This window comes from Lachancea thermotolerans (assembly GCF_000142805.1).
Source record: "Lachancea thermotolerans CBS 6340 chromosome G complete sequence".
Lineage (NCBI taxonomy): Eukaryota > Fungi > Ascomycota > Saccharomycetes > Saccharomycetales > Saccharomycetaceae > Lachancea > Lachancea thermotolerans.
The window spans coordinates 1,243,566-1,265,818 of record NC_013083.1 but is presented as its reverse complement, the minus strand read 5'-3'; the positions used below and the strand labels follow the sequence as shown (position 1 = coordinate 1,265,818).

The following is a 22,253-nucleotide window of genomic DNA, read 5'->3' as shown; positions in this document are numbered from 1 at the left end:
CCATTCTATGTACACCATATCCCAAATTTCCACCTAGGCGAATGACCAACTTATAACCCAAGTTCAATCAAGTATTCCCTGGAGCAGTTCCACTCAGGCTATTAACATAGCGTCCTTCCTCATTTTCTAATGTTAGTTGCTCATCTTTGGCGAGTTTAGTGGACGGACTTTGGCTCTCTTCAGCTGTGCAAGGTATTTTTTTGTTAAGGTGTTGGAGAACATGATCCCGTCTTTTAAACTTCTTGCCACATTTGGGGCAAGAATGGGGTTTTTCGCCGGAATGAACTGATTTCTTGTGCCTCGTTAGATGGTGCCCTGAGGAGAACTGTCTTCTGCATTCCTGGCATACGTAAACTTTCCCTTTGTCTGAGACAATAATTTCCTCAGAGCTTATTTTCGATTGAGTCACTGGGCGCCTAGAAGTTTCGACTAAAATCTCCTTTGCCGCAGAAGGGGATACTGGCGGCGAGCGATCAATTGTGGTGGCTTGGCTCAGATTTGAATTTATCACGGTAGTCCCGTTTGTGGCAATATTATTTGACAGTGGGGATTTGAATTCGGAATTGAGTGAAACAGGACTCCGCGAAGACTCCCTTGATATATTCAACGTTACCCTATTAGGGCTTTTGAGTCTTTTGATGAACGGCAAATTTGACAAGCCTGGTGAGCTTGGTTGAGGCGACCCCACGGTACTTTTGAAAGTTGATGAATAGTATGTGAAAGGGTTTTGCTCATACACCGGACCTGTTGCCAGCATGCTGTCACCTGCAGTCGCCGGTGAAAACGGACGCGGCTGAATTGGTGGCAAGGGGTATCTGGGTGACGAGGCGCCGCTGGCCATAGAGGCAAGGCTGAGCGCCAACATGTTGTCGTCGTTATCCTCTAAGGCTTGTGCGTTATGTGGTGTCTGCTGAGACTGTGCCAGGGGCGCTGGGTTTTTTTTAAATTTCAGCGTAGGGTCCTCTAAAGTTGGTTCTACTATATTAGAAAGGTCCATCATACGAGAAAGCAGGGGAGACGAAATCCGACTTATAGATTGGCTAAGGCCACTATAGTACTGCCCAGGATTTGGAGTCGTAGAGCGAATGGCGCTCTGCTGGGGATTATCTTCCATTGCTTGTAACTCATAAGAACTATGATGAAGGAGTTCGTTGAAGCCTTTAACCCTGGGGTTCTCGCGACTTGTTAACCTATTGAAAGGTAAAGATCGTCCAGGGGTGGGGCAAACAACTTCAATGTTTGACTTTTCGGACTTTTGAATTTTTTGTTCTCCGTCACTGCTACCCAGTTGTCCAGGTAAAGGACGCATCTCATTTTGCTCTGTTTTCAGCTTCTTTGCTGGTTCGTCCCTTTGGTTCTGTGTGTCTTGGTGTTCATGCTTGGAAGAAGATTTGCCCTTGTTCTGTTTGCTCGAAAGCCAGTTGCTTTTCAGCTTTTCAGTATCAATTCCTACCGCATCGTCGACGCACAAACATTTTTTGGCCGTTGCGCCAATTTCAAGCCAGTCTTCGAGCGCAAAATTGACGGATTCTGCAAGGTTGTAGCCGTAGTTGAAGCCTGCATGATAGCCGTAAGGATAGGTTATGATAAACTCATGCTGGTAATGTGTGATTTTGTTGCAGCGAATACCATTCTTCTCTAGCAGTTTGGGGGAGACCAGGAAGGTTTTGTGCCTCAGGAACTCGTCGCACTTGGCGGCATGCTCTGGAAATTGTTCTTTCATGAATGCGTAGAACCTATCTGAATCTTCTTGCGGTACAGAGTACCATTGCTTGGGAGCGCCGAAATGAATATAGTTAATAGAATACAAGTCTTGGTCTTCCAAGTGCCACGCAAATGAGGCCTTCCATAAACCAGCGTAGAGATAAGAATCGTTGACCCCCGGAACTTTGGTTTCCATATGGTCCAGGAGATTTGGGAGCTTCGAGACGTTCCAAACCTTCAAGTCGTCTTTGAAAAGTGACCCTAGCGTATCTGCGCCGTACATTGGCGGCGTGAAGGCAAGCGTTTTCCAGAAATAGTTTTCCAGAAACTCGCGCCTACCAGCGTCCTGGAACTCCGCAAGGTTGTCATGGTTGTACTGAGACGCAAACTCTTCGAAGTCCTCTCGCGGGAAGCTGTCCGGGTTTTTCAGCTTGACCTTAGAAGACTTCAAAGGTGACGGTGATTTATCGCCTGCGGTTGTCTCAGTGTCGTCTGGCACCCGCCCGGCAACACTGTTGTCCCCTCCACCCTCGGGCAGACGGTAGTCGTATGACAGGTCTTTCCACTGAATGATGTTGTAGGTCTTAGGCTTTTCAACGTTTTGCACCACAAATACACCCTTCGACCCGTTAAAGTGTTGCTGAATAGGCGACCGAATCCGGATTTTCTGCAGGGTCTCGACCCCTGGAGGTACCTCGAGCTTTTCAAGCCACTCCTTCGGCGGAACCACCTTTACTATTCCACTTTTTCTCCCAAAACTATTGACCTGCTTCATGTACCCGTAAAAGTCCTTGAACTCATCGTATTTCGGCCGGAAAACCGGCACTCCGCCCTCCCAGTGTGAAGGCTCCGCGGTGCTCATTTCGGGGCCAGTTTCTAGGGGATAGAGTCGTCTTATCTGCCACTTTTCGTCACCTTTTTGCAAGTTCTCTTGTTCGGCTCAAAATTATGCTTTTTCAATTAAAGGGCAAGTGATGAGCTTCATTATTACCAGAAACCCCTTAAAAATTTGCAGCTCGCTGTGTACGAATTGCAAGTCCCTCCACTTGAACACAATGGGGCATTAAGAGCACTTATAACCAAGCTTGTGAGGTTAAATACATGCGTGCAGTTTTTCGCTTGCTCTCTAACAATGCTCACTTTCCCGGATTTGTGCTTGACGTTTTTTATTCTTATGCAGGAGAGCTTCTTCAGCGCTGAGAGGGAAAACAAATCCCTTTCTCGTGTATTAGCTCATTACATCACATACTCCTTCTTCAAACTGATGCCATTCTCAGGGCCCTCTTCTAATCACTGTTGCCATGGCCTTGTTGTTTGCGTAGCTCTCGCCATTGTTAATCTTTATCACTTTGTCACCCTCTGACGCTCACACACACACTCTCTCTCTCTCTCTCTCTCTCTCTCTCTCTCTCTCGAAGTATTAGCGTGGTGCACATGATAAGGCGGGAAAGTGAGGATGTATACGCTAATGTTTACTTCGGGAGTCTTGAGTCAGAAGTTATTGAACTCTCATTTCCCCGAAACTTATCTTGAGAGCCTTCTACGCCGAAATACGAAGCGTCAGTGGAGTGCGCCCGTTGTCCCGCAGCGAAAAAGCACGCATGCTCCATGGCTTGGGGGTGAACTTTCAGTACGTCAGAGTTACAAATTTCCGGAGTATGCAACGGCACATATTGAGTAAATTTCATGAACTTTTCGTTGCCACGGGTGCATAGGACGGGATGCTGCGAACTCTGGAGGAAAAGGGAACTAAGAGATGCAGCGGACATTTGATAATGCCAAAAGAGAGAGAAGGCGGACACAAGATGTTTGTTGAAGCTTTTCGTCTAATTCTCTTAGCTGCTGACGGTTCCTGGTTTGGCGTGAAGCAACAAGAGCAAAAACAACTTGTCCATCCGCAATGCTGCACAGAGCGTGTGTATTATTGTGCGTTCTGTCAACCAGGGGGGCCAAGAAGCACTTTGGGCGGCGAGGGTCGCGGGATGAGGTAGGAAAGCAGCAGCAGCGACAAAACTTGACAGAATCCGTGTCCTTCAGGCAAAGAGGTTACAATCTCCATAGTGTTTTGCTTTCATGAGCGCACAACAACTATGTACATCTGACGGTTTCGACAGCCTAGACGTCGAGTAAGAATTTTTGGAAAATTTCGTCTGGAAGCTGGGGCGACTCCTGCCTAAGCTATGTAACAAACCAACGCAGAGTTTCAAACCGTCTCATGGCTCTTGTATGGTCTCCGTAAATGCGGCAAGCTCTGAGGCTATCTATTTCTGTTTTATCATTTTTCTGCGGTTCGCTGCGAGCAAATAGCTTAGCGGAGCGGCTTAAGCAATCCTTATAGTGAAGAGACGTACTCGTTGAAGCTATACGTTGAAAATTCAACACATTAGTGTTGCTAGTAAGCTGTAGACAGCCGACGCACCTGCAAACAACGTCACTCTCTTGACCTTTCCAGTACAGGTTTATGGCACGTGATCTGGAATCGACCATGCATCCTTCGAACATGTTAGGCATCGAATTCAAATACGGGCATCATCAACACCATTTCTGACCAAAGCATCGCCGACAACAAGGAATCGTAGTTATTCTTTTCGTCGTAGCAGTCTCGCGCCCGATACGGACAACCGTAACATGCTCAAAAAAGCTGCAAGCTCGCTCATACAAAGAAACATGGTTCCTAAACTTAAGCTAACAGAAACTGAACAACAAATTTGCAGGCTGCTCAAGGACTACACAAGCGAGTATAACAAGTCGCGCGCTCTTTCTGAGCCCCTGGAACTCCGCATAACTGGAGGGTGGGTCCGTGACAAGCTTTTGGGTTTTAATTCGCACGACTTAGACATCGCAGTGAACACAATGTCTGGAGAACAGCTGGCGCTAGAAATCAACGACTTTCTAAGGCGCAATCATGAAAGTTGCGGTATTACCCCGCACTCTATTCACAAGATCGACAAAAACCCAGAGAAGTCGAAGCATCTGGAGACGGCCACCACCAAGTTATTCGGTATCGATGTCGACTTTGTTAACCTTAGGTCAGAAGAATATACCACTGAATCACGCATTCCAGTCGTTGCATTTGGCACTCCAAAGCAAGATGCCTTGCGACGCGACGCTACTCTGAATGCACTGTTCTACAACATTCAGAACGACGAGATTGAAGACTTCACCGGGACTGGCCTGGAAGATTTGAATAAAGGCATTCTCCGCACACCTTTGCCACCTCTGCAAACCTTTCTAGATGATCCGCTGCGTGTTCTCCGCCTTATTCGATTTGCATCAAGGTTAGGTTTTGTAATCGATCCGGACACCTATAAAGCGATGCAAGATCCGGAAATCAACAAAGCTTTTGGAATCAAAATATCTCGCGAAAGAGTCGGCGTGGAGATGCAAAAGATTCTACAGGGTCCAAACCCTTTACTGGGTTTGAGCTTTATTCAAAAAGCCGGGCTTGATAATGTGATTTTTTCCTGGCACAGCGACTCTGCGATTATCCACTACAATCGCGAAAACACTGACATGAGCAAGGCCGAGAAAGCGTATCAGGAATTAGGCAGACATATTGAATTAGTCCTTGAAAAGTTACCTGTTCTGCTTGAGGCTTTTCCGCTCTTGCAAGAACACTGGAAAAATGCGCCAGTTTTCAAGCAAAACTTTATTTTAGGTGTAATTTTTGCTCCTTTTCGGGGCATCAAGATTGTATGGAATCCTCAAAAGCTCATGAACAAGGAAACCAGCATCTCAGAAAGCATCGTAAAGGATGGACTGAAGCTTGGCCGAAACGATGCTGAGCTTATCGCAAAATGCGTCGAATCTCACGTAGAATACAACGACATGATCCTGAGGTACGAGTCTTTATCTAGGTCCGATATCGGACTGGAGATCCGTTCATTCAACGGTGACTGGGAACTTGCCCATTTGGTGAACTTGGCCTTAGCCTACTGTTTTGATGAGAATTCTCTTGGCCAATACCAAAACTTTTACCAGTTTGTTTTTGACCAAAACCTGCAAAATTCACACGCCTTGAAACCACTTATTGATGGAAAGACATTGTCTAAACAACTCAATATCAAACCTGGTCGTTGGATGGGCGGGGTTGTTGCAGAAATGGTGAAGTGGCAAATGGACAACCCTGGCTCAGACGAAAAACAGGTCCTTGAATTTGTTCAAACAATACTTCCAAACTATACGTAGAATTTCCGGGATACGTAAAATCGCTGCGGATAAATTTACGAATTCCTGAATCCTTAATAATGCGAAAAATGTTACTTTATAGATATCCGTTAAATGTTGATATAATTTGTTGAAAATATATTTGGTTTTCGTTAATTCCATTCATCAGTGAGCTCGTTAGCATTGTCCGATGCGTTAATAGAATGGGTGATTTGATCTATATCATGCATTATGCGATTTGAAAAACTCGTATATGGTACCTGTTCATTGTAGGAACTGTCTTGTTGAGGTGCCGACCTTGCACCTATGTTATTTGAGTTGGTAATTGTCGCTGGGGAGGCGTTCAACATTGAATTGAGAGTGGATACATCACCTTGCGTATACCCGTTGGAGATTGACATCTCACTTTCTCCTTGAATAGGCTTCTCGGGCTGACTGGTCATAAGCTCTGCCCGGCTGCCAAGGTCAAGTTCCATGTATAAGTTCAAAAAATCATCGTTTTGCGCACCACCAAAATTCAAAGAGGCAGGGTTGTTTGCCTGTGCGGTAGAATTAATGTGTGGGAAGTTAGATGACTCGAACGCTTTAGGAATGTCAGTCTCTTTTGTTGAAGGAATTGAACTATCCAAAGTGGAGTGTGAATTGACCAGGGAGGAGAACATAGTACCGCTGCTACGGCTTGTGTTTTGTAGAGAAACAATATCGGACTCTCTTTCGCCAATAAAGTCAACTGTAGTCTTTGGAACAACTTCCTTCAACGCGGAAGCCTCGTTGGGCGAAAAAGCCGACTCATCTTGCTCTTCCAAGATCTCATTTTCCAAAGAGCTCTCGCGATCCAAAGAAAACACAACACTATTTTGCCCGTCGAATCCGGACACATTATTGCAGTGCGAGCTTTCAACAAAACATGGTGTCGAAGCTGATGATACTGACGACACTGTGCTAGGGTCTGGGACAAACATGGTGTTCTGCTGAATGCGGTAGAGATCAGAAATAGATTCTTGTTTTTTCTTGTGATTTGCGCCCCTTTGCTTTGATTGAGTGTCGAGGTAAGATTCCATTCCAATAGCTGAATCTGTAGCGTAATTCGAAGAACTATGAAGCGTGGAGAGATCACGAGAGTAGCGGTTGGAGGCAGCTCTCCATGTCGATGAATTCCTTGCTGGTGAGCCAGCGCGGATGGGAGAGTACCTGTTGGAGAGTGATGAGATTGAGTTTGTTGACATATTCCTATGCAAAGACGGCAAATTGTGAGATGTGGTGCTGGAAACGAGTGAACTCATGGACCCGCCTGTGTTGGCACGTTTCCTAGTGAACATTTTACTAAATGCAATGGAGGCGTCGTTTTCGTCCCCTGGCTTGACACCTGGAGCAAGCTGTGCATGACTTGCTTGAGCCCTCTGGATTGTAGAAAATCCTCCGTGTTCGCCATATTGGTCAAGGTAGTGGTGATCATATTGCAAATTCTCCGTCGTGTGCGACCTCTCTCGCGAAGGAGAGTGTCGGTGAACTAATGATGGCTCGCTTGTTCCAAGAGTTAGAGAAGCTTTTCCATTATTGTTCACGAGCGAGACGCTGGAGCTCAAAGAGCTAGCCAGCGGTGGGCGCTGCAGCATGCCTCGCGATGGAGCTGACGAGCTCGGGACAACCTCCTCAGATGGCGAGGTAGTTGGTGACGTGATTGTGGACGCAGAAACCATTCCGCCACACTTCAAAAAAGAACTGTAGGATCTCTTCGTAGCCTGTGAAGGAGTAGAGGCTGAGGACCTGCTCTGGAAGGCTAGGTCAGAAAAGTTTTGCTGCGAATATTTGGCGTCAGGGCTGGGCACGTCCTCGCAGCTTGAGCTCTGACTATTAGAGTTGTGCACGGAGCTGAAAATCTTCAGCATACGACTTTTTGACGACTTCTTCTTTGTAGGCGGTGGATCCGCAGGCTTAGCATCTTTCACGGTGTAGTTAACAAAGACCATCTCTCCCTTTTTAGCCTTTGATTTTGAGCCGCGTTTACCACATCCTGTCTCCTCGAGCTGTACGTGCTTAGGTGTTGTCATTATGTTTATGTTACCATTGTTTCCTGCATTTTCCTGCCTCGAACTGTAACTTGAGCTAGCTTCGATCTTGACGGGACCGGAATTGGATTTTCGATAGTAGTGAGGGATCTTCCATTTGCTGACAGACTCAACTGGTGTAGAGCATTGGGGACTATCATTACCGTTCTTTGAGGGACTTCTAGAATGTCTCATGTCGAACTAATCCGCTAAGGACGCAGTCCGTAGTTATCCGTGTTTAGTGATTGATGCAAATTTTACTTAGACCCGAGAACCAGAGAAAGCCCTCTTTCCAGCGTCTCTGAACTGTGCACAATGTGTAGCCTCTCTCTCTCTATATCGCGCTGCCTGAAATTGCGCGATTACCGGTCTTCAACCTTGCAAAACTGTTGATCGCGACTCAGCAGCGTGTCCAAACAGAACCACAGCCTTATACTTCACCGCACGCTTCAAGTCTTCGCTTTTTAGAGCTAGATTCCCTTTGAAGTCCCTATCGACTGTTACACGACTCCAAATTGCGTTTCTAGCGCGATCCCAGCCTTCTTTTTATGGCTCGTGCTTTATTTCTAATAGCTAATTGAAAAAAAACCATCACCGTCCACCTTTTCCTCTTCTAAAAAATAGATCATGAATGGGATGACATTATTGTCTAAGATGATACGGCGGAACGCCATTTTAAAATTTAGTGATAACGAATATAAAGAAGGGAATGCAAATGTAAGATATGCTGCTGCCCTTCAGGTAATTGGAAATTTTGATAATCACGAATATTTTTGGTAAGGTTTATCATTACAAACACTAGCTTCATTTACGAAGTCTAAGATAAGAAGGTTACGCTAGTTACGCATCAAGCTTTCAGCACGTGTAACGCCTGGCAGCTCATGGGAAATCCGTGCGCGCTCTACAGAGTAACGAGCGTCTAATTCGTTGGAAGCACGCATTTGTTCTCGCGTTCTCTCCAGAGACATTCTAGCTATGGATTTGCGGTGAAACTGTTCCGGAGAACTTTCAGCACTGTTTATGAAGTTCATAGGAATTTCTTCAGTGTAAACTGTGTCGCGGGACATATTGTTTCCAGCACCAGCCACGCGCGCAAAGTCAGAGCCTTCTTCAATTCTGTGCGAATGAAGCGTAGTCGTTGCTTTGTTGATTTGGGGCCTGTTTGGGTCAGTGGGATCGTAATCTGGAGGGTACTGGTCGAAGTGCCCCTCCTTCCAAAACTCCCGGATAATGTCGATGTCTCGAGGGAAGAATAGTTTCTGGAATACATCAAAGGTGAAGCGCGGTAAGAGGCAAAATAGGATGCCTACAAACATGACAGCCCAGAACATTGGTGAGCCATAAACACGGGCTGCACTTTTGTAGAACTCTCCGCTGTTTGTAGAGCTGGACCATATACCGGTCCATCCAAACACAATGATAATCGACAAGAAAATGAATAGCGACGAGAACCAGTCCCATCTATATTGGTGGATAAGGACATAAAGATTGCACGATAGCGCGGCAATGGTAGTCACTATTATACCAACCCAATAGCGATGGTCAAGACCAAGCCCATTAGGCGTCACTAGGCCAGTCTTATAATACACCAAGTAAGGGAAGAAGAAGCAAATCACGGACTGATATAGACCATCAAACATGTAGCCCCAAAATTTAGTCTGATTCCATTCGCTTCTCATTATTCCAGCGCGATACAGCTGTGGCACCAGAAGAGAAACGACATCACTCACGTCCTGGTCCATGATACCCATGAAAATAACTGGCAAGGAAGTAAACGCCAAATTGTAGAACATCAGGTAGGTGAATTCAAAAAGGTAAGCCCCATCATAGTTGCTGTAGATACCATACCAAAACAAAGACAAGGTGAAAATTGCGTTCTTGTAAAAGAAACTGGGAATCATCTCTGCAAGTCTCTTGTAGGACCATCTTCCATGCACTAATAGCAATCTCGTTAGATATCTGAACTGGCCAATAGCATAATCTGATGACATAACAGCTTGCCGACCTTCTTCACCTGCAATACCAATGCCCACATCTGCCGATTGAATCATAGCAACGTCGTTGGAGCCATCACCAATGGCTAAAGTCATAACATCCAGCGACTCTTTGACTAGTTTCACAACAGCAGCTTTCTGAGCTGGTGACACCCTGCAGCATAAGACAGCCCGGCAGTTCTTGCACAAAATCAAGAACCGGCGACTAATATCATCATTTTCTAAGGCTAACTTAAGCGCCTCACCATCTATGACAACACCGTAGTTGCCCGTGGGAGGTTTGTGTTCATTTTTGGCAGCTTCCAGTTCATCTAAAGACCCTGACAGCCCGAACTTATCATTCAAGTGTTTTTTTATCATGCTGTCCACAATCTCATAAGGGGACCCGACTTCGTCCACATCGTCACCGGACGCTTTAATCACTAAAAGCTCCATGTCGCTGTTCAACAAGTTACAAGAGAAACCAATATTGATGGCAGTTTCAACTTTATCACCAGTCAAAACCCACAATTTAATGCCTGCTTCACCCAGAATAGCAATAGAGTCCGGAACACCGTCTTGCAAACGGTCTTCAATTGCAGTGCCTCCCAGCAGAGTCAGATTTCTTTCAATGCTGTCAGCAACCTTTTCCATCTCTTCTTCTCTCTCTGTCAATGAAGCAGCAGCAATTTCGTATTGGCGATTCCACTCCTCATATTCCTTCCAGCTTAATTCCCTTTGGCCAATGCATAACGTCCTTAAGCCCTCAGTGGCATACTGCTCCAAATGCAGGGCTGTTTTCTCGAGCAGAGTCTCCTCGTTAGCTCCTCCAGTGCGCTTTAGCCTCGAGTAAATGACAGAGTCTGCACCCTTACAAATTAACAGAGCCCTTGGCTGAGAGCCGGGTGCTGTGCCTTGCAACTTGATAATACAACTCATCCTTTTTCTTGTAGAATTGAATTCCAAGATATTTAGTATCTCAAACTCTTTCTTAACACCCTGAATTTCGACTATCAGACCAGATTTTGTTTTTCCTGCGAATGCGAAACCAACTTCTTTTGCTGTGCCCACTAATGCTGCTTCGTCCGGAGACTGAGCTTTGAGTTCCAATTTATCGGGATTCTTTTTGGACTTTTCAACTAAAACAGAGTGACAAAGAGCTAAGGCTAACATAAAATGTTCATTGCAGCCCTTTTGATAATCCCCGTTAGCACCTGACAAGTCCTGGACAAACTCCTTTGAAATAAAGGTTATTTCCTCAGGATCAATTTCAGCTGTTGGATTTAACGCTTCGAGGTCTTTGATCATGACTTTCTTGTCATTGGCAATAGCCTCTCTTTCCTCCAGTGCTTCCTTCTCAACATCAATTCCTTGCCTCTTGCGAAGTCCTGCCAACGCTTCAGTATAAGCACGACCGTAAGAAATACCGTTGATCGTACATTTCTTGAACTCCATGACGTTTTGTGTCAAAGTACCTGTTTTGTCAGAGAAAATGTATTCAATTTGGCCAAGATCATCTGATATATTCCACGACTTTGGGGTGCATGGGTAATCCAGTTTTTCATTGTACAGCAAAACATCACCATAGATGAAGGCAGCTTGCGCTGTTTTAATAATCTCAACCGAAATATACAGAGAGATCGGAACGAGCGATTGGTACAAGATGACTGCAACCCAAAAAGAAACTACACCATTCGCCGCTGGACTCCCTGCAACAGTTCCAAATTCAAAATAATCTCTTGATACGCCACTCTTTCGATAATAAATACCATTAACGATGCCGGCGACCAAACATAGGATGAATAAAAGCAGAAAGTTCATCACAACAGAGAAGTTCAGTTCTCTAGATATTCTCGATCTCTTCGTCGGTGTTGAGCCGGCGTTGAGCATAATTTTAGTTTCTGCACCGGTAAAAATCACCAGACCCATAGCCCATTTCGTGTTTCTTAATGAGCAGCCTCGAAGAAGAAGATTGTTAATGTTTACTGGTTCATTTTTAAGTTTACCATCTTCCGAGTCAACCCATTTCAAATTGCCTTGGTAAGAGTAAAGATTAGCATGGGGACCTTCACTTTCAAGCCAGAACTTTGTTCTTGTAACATCGCGGGAATTTCTTATCCGGTGGGTACATCTCAAAGACTGGCGAACTTTCAAGTTAGTCTCACCGTCCAGGTTTTTTGTTTCAACGTAACAACCACCATCAGAATCGGAAGAGGATAAAAGTAAAACGTCTGCAGGGATTTCGTCATCATTGTGGATTCTAATAATATCGCCGACGTGGACGTTCTTCCAATAGTTTTTCTCGAATTTACAATCAGTTCTAGCTGGCATACTGCGATCAATAACAGTAACCTCGTCTGACGTAACTATTTCACCAATATTGTCGTATTCGAGAGACTCGCGGCCATATGTGCCCGACATTCTATAACTGTCAAACGTTTCCAGGGAATTACGTGGTGTCCTCGCACTTTTTGCATGGTGTTCTTCCCGCTTCCTTTGGGCGGCGGCACGGCGCCCTTCTTTGCTGAATGTTGACTTGCAAAATTCGATTAACTTGAATAAAACCCTTGAGTTGGCTTTTTTAAAGCGTCTCCATGCAGATACGTGATCTTCCGAAACATTGGGGTTTTCAACTCCAGAAAGGATATGAGTGGCTGTGTTGTTCACTTCCATGTCTAATATAGTACGCTGAGAATCCTCAACAGCATCTTTGATGGCTGTCAGGACGACAATCACAATCAAAGGGACTGTTTGTAGGCCCGGGTTTGTAACACCGAACATGTCCACGAAACCTAGAATAATAAGTACTAAAAAGTACACGTTTGCCACGTTCTTGAATTGAAGCGCGATATTCTTAGGGAAGAATGACAGTGGCGTGTACTTGGTCGTCCTGATTTTGTTTCGAGCATAGTCAGTTGCAGGCTTTCCTTCTTCATCTAGGTACTCTTCAGGAAGAGGCATGTTGTAGTATAGAAATCTCAATTCTGAAGACCTGTTGGTAGGATCATACTCCGCGCCGCTTTCGTCGTCGGTATCCGTCTTTCTGTCGTCCTCAAATGGGTTATGAAAGTTTTTCTTTGCCCACCTTAAGGTTTTGGCACGGCCTACACTAGGCGTCCCTTTCTTGGTCCTCTTAGTACCCCATCTCATACGCTTCAGTCCCTGATCGGAACTGGGTTTCACGTCGGCCGAGCCTGGGTCGAGGCTGTCTGAACCACCAAATGTTGCTGAGTTGGCAATTTTCGGGGTTCCGGTGAAAGAGTGTGCATCGTCCTCATCGGATTCACGAGAAAACTCTTCGTATTCCATTGGTTTGTCGCCATCCGCGAACATGATTCTATTCGCGGTGCGCTTCTTCTGGCCTTGTTTTCTCATAATGGACCCACCTCTGGAAGCCGAAGAGGGCGCTGTTGACGGCTCGTTTCCGCTTCTGTCAAGCATGCTATTATCTAACGTAACGTTTTCGGCGTTCTCAAACTGAAACCGGTCATGAAATGGGGATGCCGGAGATTGGTTGTCCGCCGCTTCATAAGAAGGCCTCGGTATTTTGGGGTCTTGATGTTCGGACATGTTTGAACGCCAATTGCCCAGTGATAACCTTCTAGATCGCTTTCGATCACACAAAGGATTTTAAGAGGCCTTAACTTCTTCCGTCAGTTAACTGTGACTTTGTTGTGGAGATTATAAATGATACCTGGATATATTTAACAAATTGAAAAAATCATAAACAAAAATTTCGCACTATTTAACATTTCCAGGAGCCGAACCTAAAAGAGCAGCGTGGACGTTAATAAGTCAAGAGTCCCAATCCTTTTCTACAAAACTTGGGCAGACCTAAGCAGTCCAAGACACCCTCTTACAGCCAAGCACCAACATTTCAATTGAAAAGCTTAGGTGCGGTTAAGGAGTCGACGAAGTATTTATCATTTTCCACGTCAATTAACAAAGTGCCAAGCCAACCTTGAGGTATAGGACCAAGTCAGAAAAGCTAGACGCGTGCTAGCCAAGTTCTGTCGGTATGCTGAACTTCGAGGTGTTTCTTCATAGGTCTTGTTTGGCTTGTCAACACTCCGACTTATTGGCCCACATCAGTGATGCGACTGTAAAATTTCTCAGACTTACTTAGCGTAGAGCTGTGTCCACTCGCGAGCCTTGGCGATGGCCGCATCTTCATTGCGAATCCAGTCCTCAGCCACGTCATTTGCCAATGGATCATTTGGATTGGGGCTAGCCAGCAGGGCCTGGACCGACAACAGCACGGTTCTGATCTGCAATGCAGGCGACCAGTTAGTCTTAAGTACATCTAGGCAGATGCGGCCCAGTCTATCGATATTTGGATGGTAAATTTTGGTCAGAAACCGCACCTTAGGCGCTTCCATAGGGTAGTCATCGGGCAAAAACAATTCCAACTGAAAGACGCCGCTTTCATATGGCGACTGTTGTGGGCCTTCAATCGTCACTTGAAAATATCTCAGATTATCCTCATGTGGCTGTGCCGTGATCCCTGGGACTGGGTCGCTCACTAAGCGTTCTGTTTCCTATTACAAACGTGGATTTTGTTAGCATAAGGGGCCTGATTACCGAAACATGGCTGGGCAATGCCCACTTTGTAATAGATGATTCGGGTCTAGAAAAGGGCGATTCATACCTTTATGATTCTCTTTGGAAGTGATGCCATGGCTATCTTTTCTTGATACGTTTGTAAAACCTCGATCATGAGGAAACTGGATTTTGTCCCTGCTTATTTGCCGGCTCAAGTGATGCTTTGTAGGGTTGTCACGTGAAACTAATTGCAGCCAAGCGTTATTTGATCTCGCGACGCATTTAGTATGTAAAGCTACGGCGATTGCACCTGTGCCGCGAGCCGAGATAGGTTTATTACGATTTTTGACGGTAGTCGTGGGAACATCCGATGGCGTAACAGTTCGAAATCGCCTAAGACCTTTTTGGTGAGTTTTTCACTCTCCTACGGCACAACATGCTCGCTACTCGTTCTATCTAAACTTATTCCGCCCATAACTTATTATTTGCTTAATCGCGTCTATTCGGTTTTTTTGGCTATTCTACGGGCTGGTTCTCAGGCCAGCCTCAAGTTACATCTCTCTGGCGGATGTTGACGTATAAGTGTATCCAACAATTTTCATGCCCAACTAAAAGATTCACGGATACCCTTCTTCGGAGCCTATGGCAGCATAGAATAAGCGCCCTCTTTAAAGATGTTGTAACTTTATAGGAAGACCTTGTTTCGTTTAGTATGTGGAGCGTAAGTTGTCACCCCGGTCTGAAAACTCGTAAATCTTACAGTTTTAGACGTCCTAGTGTCATTTAGTATTTCTCCTCCAACCACTTTCTTTAAGCCTTGTATGTTCAAAAAGCATAGTGCTTCTCGTAAAGAATGGTGTGAACCCTTGTAATGGCTCGTTTTTCCTTTAACCCTCCATTCGCCACTGGCCACAACGACGTTGTGTCAGAGACTATGTCGCAACCTCCACGTAATTGCAGCAAAAATCCATAAGTGCCCAAACAAGCACAACACAGCAGGGGGACGATATTAACAAATATATGGAATTACCTTGAAGACCAACAATTATTACATATAGAAAAACAATTGGGAAACTCATTCCCTTTATATGAATAGTGCGAATCGACACGCTGAAAAAAATGATAAAAAAACCACTTGCGAATCGAAACTCTCCGTACGCGCAAAGACCTGATCAACTGTAGTCTCGCAAACCCGCAGATTCCAAACACGTTGAGATAACACGGTATTCCAATGCTAAACGCGCTTTTTATTTTAGCGAGATAAAGCTCACACAAAAAATTTAAAATTTCCCACAATTTTATTTAAAAAAAAGATACGACGACGCCCCCATCTAGAAGCATGGATAATTGACTTAAGCTTGTTCAGTAGCTGGCTCGGCTTGAGCTTGAGCGTCTTGGTCCTTCTTAAAAGAATCATAGGCAGCGAAGGCTTCCTTGAAGTGCTGCTCAAACAACTCATCGTTCTCCAACAATGGCACAACTTCCTGAGGTGGCAGGTCTAAGATCATACCGGTGATCTTACCAGCGGCTTCCTCATCTTGGGTCTTGGCGGAGACTCTCTTGTACAGCTGCTCACCTAGAGCCTGTCTTTGCTTTTGGTGGAAAAATTGGTTACCGTTTCTTGGGAAAGCGCCCTGAGGACCTTGTGGAGGGACACCGTACATCGGGCCAGCTGGTCTACCGAACTGCTGAGGAGGGACACCGTTCTTTGGGATGCCGTTCATAGCAGCCATCTGTTGAGGGTTTGGCCCGTTGAAAGGAACGCCTCTTGGGGGCATGACGCCGTAGAACATTGGCTGCATGAACTGGCCAGGCATGCCAGCGGCGGCAGCGGCGGCAGCAGTAGCCTGCTGGTATCTCATCTGGTTTCTGGCCTGGATCTGCTGAGCGAGTTGGGAGCGTCTCACTTCCTTTCTCTGGGCAATAGCGACGTATAGTGGCTTGCCAGCAACAATCTGCTGGTTCTTCTCAGTGATAGCCTTGGTGGCTTCCTCTGGGGTAGAGAAGCATACGAAGCCAAAGCCCTTGGAGTTACCAGCCTCATCTCTCATGACTTTCACGGAAGTGATTGTGCCAAAAGGAGCAAATTCCTCCTCCAACTTTTGGTCATCGACGGAGTCGTCCAAGTTCTTGACGAACAAGTTAACACCTTGGTACTTGGCCAATTTCTCCATTCTAGAAGACTCGTATTGCTTTTTCAGCTCTTGTAGACGCTCGTACTTCTTCTGAGCACGGCCAACGTAAAGCTTTTGGCCCTTGAAGTCAGTGTCGTTCAACTCCTCGCAGGCCTTCAAAGCAGCGTTGTGGTCTTCAAAGTTAACGAAACCGAAGCCTCTTAGCTTGCCCTCGTTGTCTCTCTCGAGAACAGCGGAGGTGATGGCACCGTAATTGGAGAACATTTTTTCGAATTCCTCCTGAGTGGTTTCAGAGTCGATGTTCTTCACGTAGACATTGGTGAAGTTCGACTTAACCTCGTCCAGCTTAGATTGACGGTCCTTCTTAGATACGTGAGGAGCAACGTAGACCTCCAAGCCGTTCAACAACATACCGTTGATGGCGTCAATGGCCTCCTTAGCGGCTTCCTCCTCCTCGAAGTGCACGAAACCAAACTTTCTGGATTTACCAGTCTCATCGGTAGCAATTTTACAAGACAGAATGTTACCGAAGACAGAGAAAGTGTCGTGCAAAGCCTTGTTGTCGATGGCAGGGTGCAAGTTCTTGATGAAAACATTGCCAGAGCCCTTCTTTCTGAGAGATGGGTCACGCTGGGACCACATGATACGGCAAGGTCTACCCTTGATTGGAGTGTAGTTCAGCTTCTCAATGGCGGTTCTGCCAGCGTTGTGGTCGTGGAAGTTGACGTAAGCGTAGCCCAACGAAGTCTTGGTGATCGCATCGCGGCACACACGAATCGAGGATACGGAGCCGATTGGCGAGAAAAGGTCGTACAACAACGCTTCAGTAACGCTTGGGTCTAGCTCTCCCACGTATAGAGACGCAGACGAGGACTCAACCTTGCTAGACTCGGACTCGGCCGAGGTGGGCTCAGTTTGAGGCTCATCCTGGATCTTTAGCTGTTCCAGCTGTTCAGCGGTCTTATCAGTAACATCAGACATTTTCGGCACAGGTAGTATTGGTGTCAAAAGGTGGCCAAGGCTGGATTTTTTTTTGGGTTTTTTTAAATAAACTCGTGGGAAATTCGGTTTTTTTTGGGGGTTTTTTGATTGGTATATTAAGTACTGGACCAGAGGGCTAGTTCAAGTATCTTAATGCAAAAAACGGCGTGTGATTTCGGTGGCTTTGGATCGCTGGTTCTTTCAAGAATCAAACATCGAAGGTTAATCTTCAATGCTCATCGCCTGAAAATTTTTTCACCACAAAGAAGAGTCCTTGATTCTTATCATTAGATACGCGTGCTTTCTTCGTCACGTGGATATCACAAGCACGACCTTTCCAGTACTTGGGCGGAAACAGCGAGATGCTCAGTATGTCTAAGCGCCCGCGGCAATGGCCTAGGATCAAAAAGCATGATGCTTGCGAGTGCGCCGATTTTTGGCTCTAAGCTCCAAGCTCCTGTAGGTGTTCAAGTTTGTCCTTCCTTCACTCGACATCGCACCCTAGAAAATGCAGTCGCACTCGACAAAGCTTTATCCTCATGCATGCTTTTGAATTTGATCGTAGTTCAACCATCAAGGTACCTAGACACAGTAGTTCCGGTTAAGATAACTGGCTACTGGGCAATCTAACACTTCTGCCAGAGCCCAACCAGGCGGATGCCTCGTCCCGAAAGGGGCATTGAACAGCTGCACAGAAAGCGTAGTTTGAAAGGCTAAATCCGAGGAGAGTGGATTCAAACGAGGCCCCGACTGGGCGCTATACCTTGCTGGCTGATTTTCTTGGAACAAAGGCGTGACGGGAGAGCTCCATGCCAAAAGATCCATCAATCGTTTGTTTCCACGAATTTCCTTTTGAATACTGTGCTAGCAATAAAAGATAATTTTGGCTTTTGCACTGGTACGATACGTCTTTTAAATCATCTTGTGTGCAAAGCAAGAGCCTTGTAGCCTGCCTTAATTTCTTCATGAGCGTCTCGCCAATGCGACCCCTTGCACGTTCGGGTCTGAACACAGAGGTTTTGTCGGCAAACTGACATCTCTTGAAAGGCTACAACCCAGCTCAGCTGCTCTCGAGGATATACCTTACTATTTCCAATAACTTGGTGGCCCCGCCCACGCTCAACGTCGAGAAACAACTGAGAAGAAGTTTATGCGATTTTGCGGGTGCGCATGTCACGAAAGAGGCCTTGTTGTTTTGGTGTCATATAAATCTCAAATGGAATAGCTGGGTACTCTGTTCTCGAATATTCATGTTGTATGTGGTTTAGTGATCTTTTCTTCGCGTATTTTATTTGAGCCGAACTTATCGATATTGACATAACAACAATACACAAAAGTACGTAAGAGCCTTGACAGGATGAACCCTCTTCGATTGCTTTTACTAGGAGCTCCAGGCTCTGGTAAAGGTACTCAAACCTCCAAGCTTCTGAACCAATTCAAACACATCAAATCGGTCTCTTCAGGGGACCTACTCCGACGAAGGATTCAACAAAAGACCGAACTGGGTCGCATTGCCTCGGAGTACATCTCACAGGGCAAACTCTTGCCAGACTCTTTGATGAATGACCTAGTAGTGGGCGAGTTGTCGGTTCGAGGTTGGCTCTCCGCGGACTCCAGTTTCCTTTTAGATGGATTTCCTCGAACGTTGGAGCAAGCTCGGTCTTTGCGTGTCCAATTAACACCACACAACGCCTCATTGAATTTAGTTGTCGAACTGGATGTCCCAACCGACGTCATTCTTGAGCGCATTGAAAACAGATATGTTCATGTCCCTAGCGGCAGGGTCTACAACCTGACTTACAACCCGCCTAAAGTCCCAGGAAAGGATGACGTTACAGGCGAGCCGCTCATTAAACGGCCCGATGACACATCCGAAGTATTTGGTAAGCGGCTCAAGAACTACGCGGAAACTGTTGAGCCATTAAAACAATTTTACTCTGAACTGGGAATTCTAAAAACAGTGTCTGGCCCAACATCTGATATAATATTCCCTCAGTTACTGAAGCTCGTTGTGCAGAAGCTGCACCAGCCTTGATACCTATCATGTTTTTGCAACTCATATCAGTGCGTTATCAGTTCCAATTCTAGCTGCCAAGGCCAATAAAATCTCACTGCTCAAAGTTCGTAGTAATTTTAACTTTAGCAAGCCCGGAAAGGTCATGTGGAATCATTTGTCGCATGCAAAGTGTTGGTAGTAGCCGTGATTAAACTGGCGAGCTGGCTTCCAATGAGTCGTTCTGGACGAATATATGATGGATATATTTGATAAAAACTGTTTGGGAAGATGAGCTTTAGAATACATCGCTCAGGAAAGGAGACTTAGCGCTAGGAAGCGACCTTAGCAAGCCCGACATGAAATTCTACATTGATGATTTGCCTGTAATTTTTCCGTACCCTAAAATATACCCCGAGCAGTACCAATATATGTGCGACATCAAGAAAACTCTTGACGCTGGGGGCAATAGCATCTTAGAAATGCCTTCGGGGACAGGCAAAACTGTATCCCTGCTGTCCCTAGCAGTTGCGTATCAGACACACTATGCAGAGCACCGCAAGATCATATACTGTTCTCGTACTATGTCCGAAATTGAAAAAGCACTGGTGGAGTTAGAATCACTTATGGATTACAGGTCAAAGGAACTGGGCCACAAAGAGCATTTTAGAGGGTTGGGGTTGACCAGTAGAAAAAATCTATGCCTGCATCCAAGAGTTCGCAAGGAAAGAAAAGGTACTGTAGTGGATGAGAAGTGCAGGCGCATGACAAATGGCCAAGCAGCTCGCAAAGCTGAGCAAGACCCAACTGCTAATATCGAACTATGTGATTTTCATGAGAACCTTAATACTATGGATCCTGAGAACTATGTTCCAGTGGGCGTTTATTCTTTTGAAAAGTTAATAAAGTACTGCGAAGAGAGAACAATGTGTCCGTATTTCACGGTTCGTCGTATGATTGCTATGTGCGATATAATGATTTATTCCTACCATTATTTGCTAGACCCAAAGATTTCAGAGAGAGTGTCTAAAGAGGTTTCCAGGGATGCAATTGTGATTTTCGATGAGGCTCACAACATTGATAATGTTTGTATCGAGTCGCTATCACTTGACTTAACTAATGATGTTTTAAAGCGTGCGACTAAGGGCGCAAACAACCTAAACGAAAAGATACAGGAGGTTCGCCAAGTCGATTCGCAAAGACTCCAGGATGAATATGAGAAATTAGTCAATGGCCTTCGCGCTCCTGACATGCTAGGCGCAGAAGAACCGCCGGTTGAGTCGCCGGTTCTCTCACAGGACTTGCTTTCGGAGGCCATTCCAGGAAATATACGGAGAGCTGAGCATTTTGTTTCTTTCTTGAAAAGGTTTATTGAATACTTGAAAACCAGGATGAAAGTATTACATGTTATATCCGAGACACCTAACTCATTTCTTCAGCATTTAAAGCAACTTACCTTCATTGAAAGGAAACCGTTAAGGTTTTGCTCCGAAAGGCTTTCATTGCTTGTAAGGACGTTGGAAGTATCAGAGATCGAAGAATTTACCGCACTTAAGGATATAGCAACTTTTGCCACATTAATTTCGACGTACGAGGAGGGCTTTGTGTTGATTATTGAACCTTATGAAATAGAAAATGCCGCTGTTCCCAATCCAATAATGAGGTTCACTTGTCTTGATGCCTCGATAGCAATAAAGCCTGTGTTTGACAAGTTTTCCTCTGTGATCATAACTTCCGGAACTATTTCGCCGTTGGATATGTACCCCAAGATGCTGAATTTTGAGACTGTTCTTCAAGAGTCTTATGCAATGACTTTAGCAAAGAAATCTTTTCTTCCAATGATTGTGACAAAGGGCTCTGATCAAGTTGCGATCTCGTCGAGGTTCGAGATTCGTAACGATCCAAGTATTGTTAGGAACTATGGTTCTATGCTAGTTGAATTTGCTAAGATTACGCCAGACGGAATGGTGGTTTTTTTCCCCTCATATTTGTACATGGAGAGTATTATATCTATGTGGCAAACAATGGGCATTTTAGATGAAGTCTGGAAGTATAAGCTTATCTTAGTTGAAACGCCAGATGCACAAGAAACCTCTTTGGCTTTGGAAACCTATCGTAAAGCCTGCTCAAACGGCCGTGGAGCAATTTTATTATCAGTTGCTCGAGGAAAGGTATCAGAGGGAATTGACTTTGACCATCATTTTGGCAGAACCGTGCTTATGATTGGTATTCCATTTCAGTACACTGAATCGCGTATATTGAAAGCTCGGCTCGAGTTCTTAAGGGAACATTACCAAATAAGGGAAAATGACTTTTTGTCATTTGATGCCATGAGACACGCAGCGCAATGCTTAGGGAGAGTTCTGAGGGGGAAAGACGATTATGGAGTCATGGTGTTAGCAGATAGGCGGTTCGCGAGGAAGAAAGGCCAGCTTCCGAAGTGGATCGCACAAGGCTTATCAGATGCTGATCTCAACCTTTCAACAGATATGGCAATTGCCAATACAAAACAGTTTTTGAGGACAATGGCGCAGCCCACAGACCCTAAAGACCAAGAGGGCGTTTCCTTGTGGAACTTCGATCAACTGATTCAATTTCAAAATGAACAGAAAAAGAAAAAGGGACAGGGATTTGTGCTGGACACGCAACCTGTCGAGGAGCAGGAAACGTCAAAGGATCAAGATGGTGATATTCAGATGCTACAATAAAG

The 22,253-nt window shown here is 45.4% G+C and overlaps 8 protein-coding genes across 8 annotated transcripts; 3 read left to right on the top strand and 5 right to left on the bottom strand.

The window, feature by feature from the left end:
• Positions 1 to 67: 67 nt before the first annotated feature.
• Positions 68 to 2,566, bottom strand: KLTH0G14454g (KLTH0G14454p; the record flags this gene model as incomplete). The annotated part of the gene is made up of 1 exon (XM_002555614.1): positions 68 to 2,566. The coding sequence occupies one exon, from the start codon at positions 2,564 to 2,566 to the stop codon at positions 68 to 70; it is 2,499 nt and encodes an 832-aa protein (XP_002555660.1).
• Positions 2,567 to 4,332: 1,766 nt separating this feature from the next.
• CCA1 (tRNA adenylyltransferase) lies at positions 4,333 to 5,892 on the top strand (the record flags this gene model as incomplete). The annotated part of the gene is made up of 1 exon (XM_002555613.1): positions 4,333 to 5,892. One exon carries the CDS (start codon positions 4,333 to 4,335, stop codon positions 5,890 to 5,892), a length of 1,560 nt encoding a protein of 519 aa, XP_002555659.1.
• A 131-nt stretch (positions 5,893 to 6,023) lies between these two features.
• BCK2 (Bck2p) lies at positions 6,024 to 8,114 on the bottom strand (the record flags this gene model as incomplete). Its single annotated transcript, XM_002555612.1, has 1 exon — positions 6,024 to 8,114. One exon carries the CDS (start codon positions 8,112 to 8,114, stop codon positions 6,024 to 6,026), a length of 2,091 nt encoding a protein of 696 aa, XP_002555658.1.
• A 641-nt stretch (positions 8,115 to 8,755) lies between these two features.
• Positions 8,756 to 13,462, bottom strand: DNF1 (aminophospholipid-translocating P4-type ATPase DNF1; the record flags this gene model as incomplete). Its single annotated transcript, XM_002555611.1, has 1 exon — positions 8,756 to 13,462. The coding sequence occupies one exon, from the start codon at positions 13,460 to 13,462 to the stop codon at positions 8,756 to 8,758; it is 4,707 nt and encodes a 1,568-aa protein (XP_002555657.1).
• Positions 13,463 to 14,010: 548 nt separating this feature from the next.
• UBC13 (E2 ubiquitin-conjugating protein UBC13) lies at positions 14,011 to 14,570 on the bottom strand (the record flags this gene model as incomplete). The annotated part of the gene is made up of 2 exons (XM_002555610.1): positions 14,011 to 14,430; positions 14,541 to 14,570. The coding sequence occupies 2 exons, from the start codon at positions 14,568 to 14,570 to the stop codon at positions 14,011 to 14,013; spliced, it is 450 nt and encodes a 149-aa protein (XP_002555656.1).
• A 1,216-nt stretch (positions 14,571 to 15,786) lies between these two features.
• Positions 15,787 to 17,550, bottom strand: PAB1 (polyadenylate-binding protein; the record flags this gene model as incomplete). Its single annotated transcript, XM_002555609.1, has 1 exon — positions 15,787 to 17,550. The coding sequence occupies one exon, from the start codon at positions 17,548 to 17,550 to the stop codon at positions 15,787 to 15,789; it is 1,764 nt and encodes a 587-aa protein (XP_002555655.1).
• Positions 17,551 to 18,907: 1,357 nt separating this feature from the next.
• Positions 18,908 to 19,585, top strand: ADK2 (adenylate kinase ADK2; the record flags this gene model as incomplete). The annotated part of the gene is made up of 1 exon (XM_002555608.1): positions 18,908 to 19,585. The coding sequence occupies one exon, from the start codon at positions 18,908 to 18,910 to the stop codon at positions 19,583 to 19,585; it is 678 nt and encodes a 225-aa protein (XP_002555654.1).
• A 317-nt stretch (positions 19,586 to 19,902) lies between these two features.
• On the top strand, positions 19,903 to 22,251 carry RAD3 (TFIIH/NER complex ATP-dependent 5'-3' DNA helicase subunit RAD3; the record flags this gene model as incomplete). Its single annotated transcript, XM_002555607.1, has 1 exon — positions 19,903 to 22,251. The coding sequence occupies one exon, from the start codon at positions 19,903 to 19,905 to the stop codon at positions 22,249 to 22,251; it is 2,349 nt and encodes a 782-aa protein (XP_002555653.1).
• Between the last annotated feature and the right edge of the window lie 2 nt (positions 22,252 to 22,253).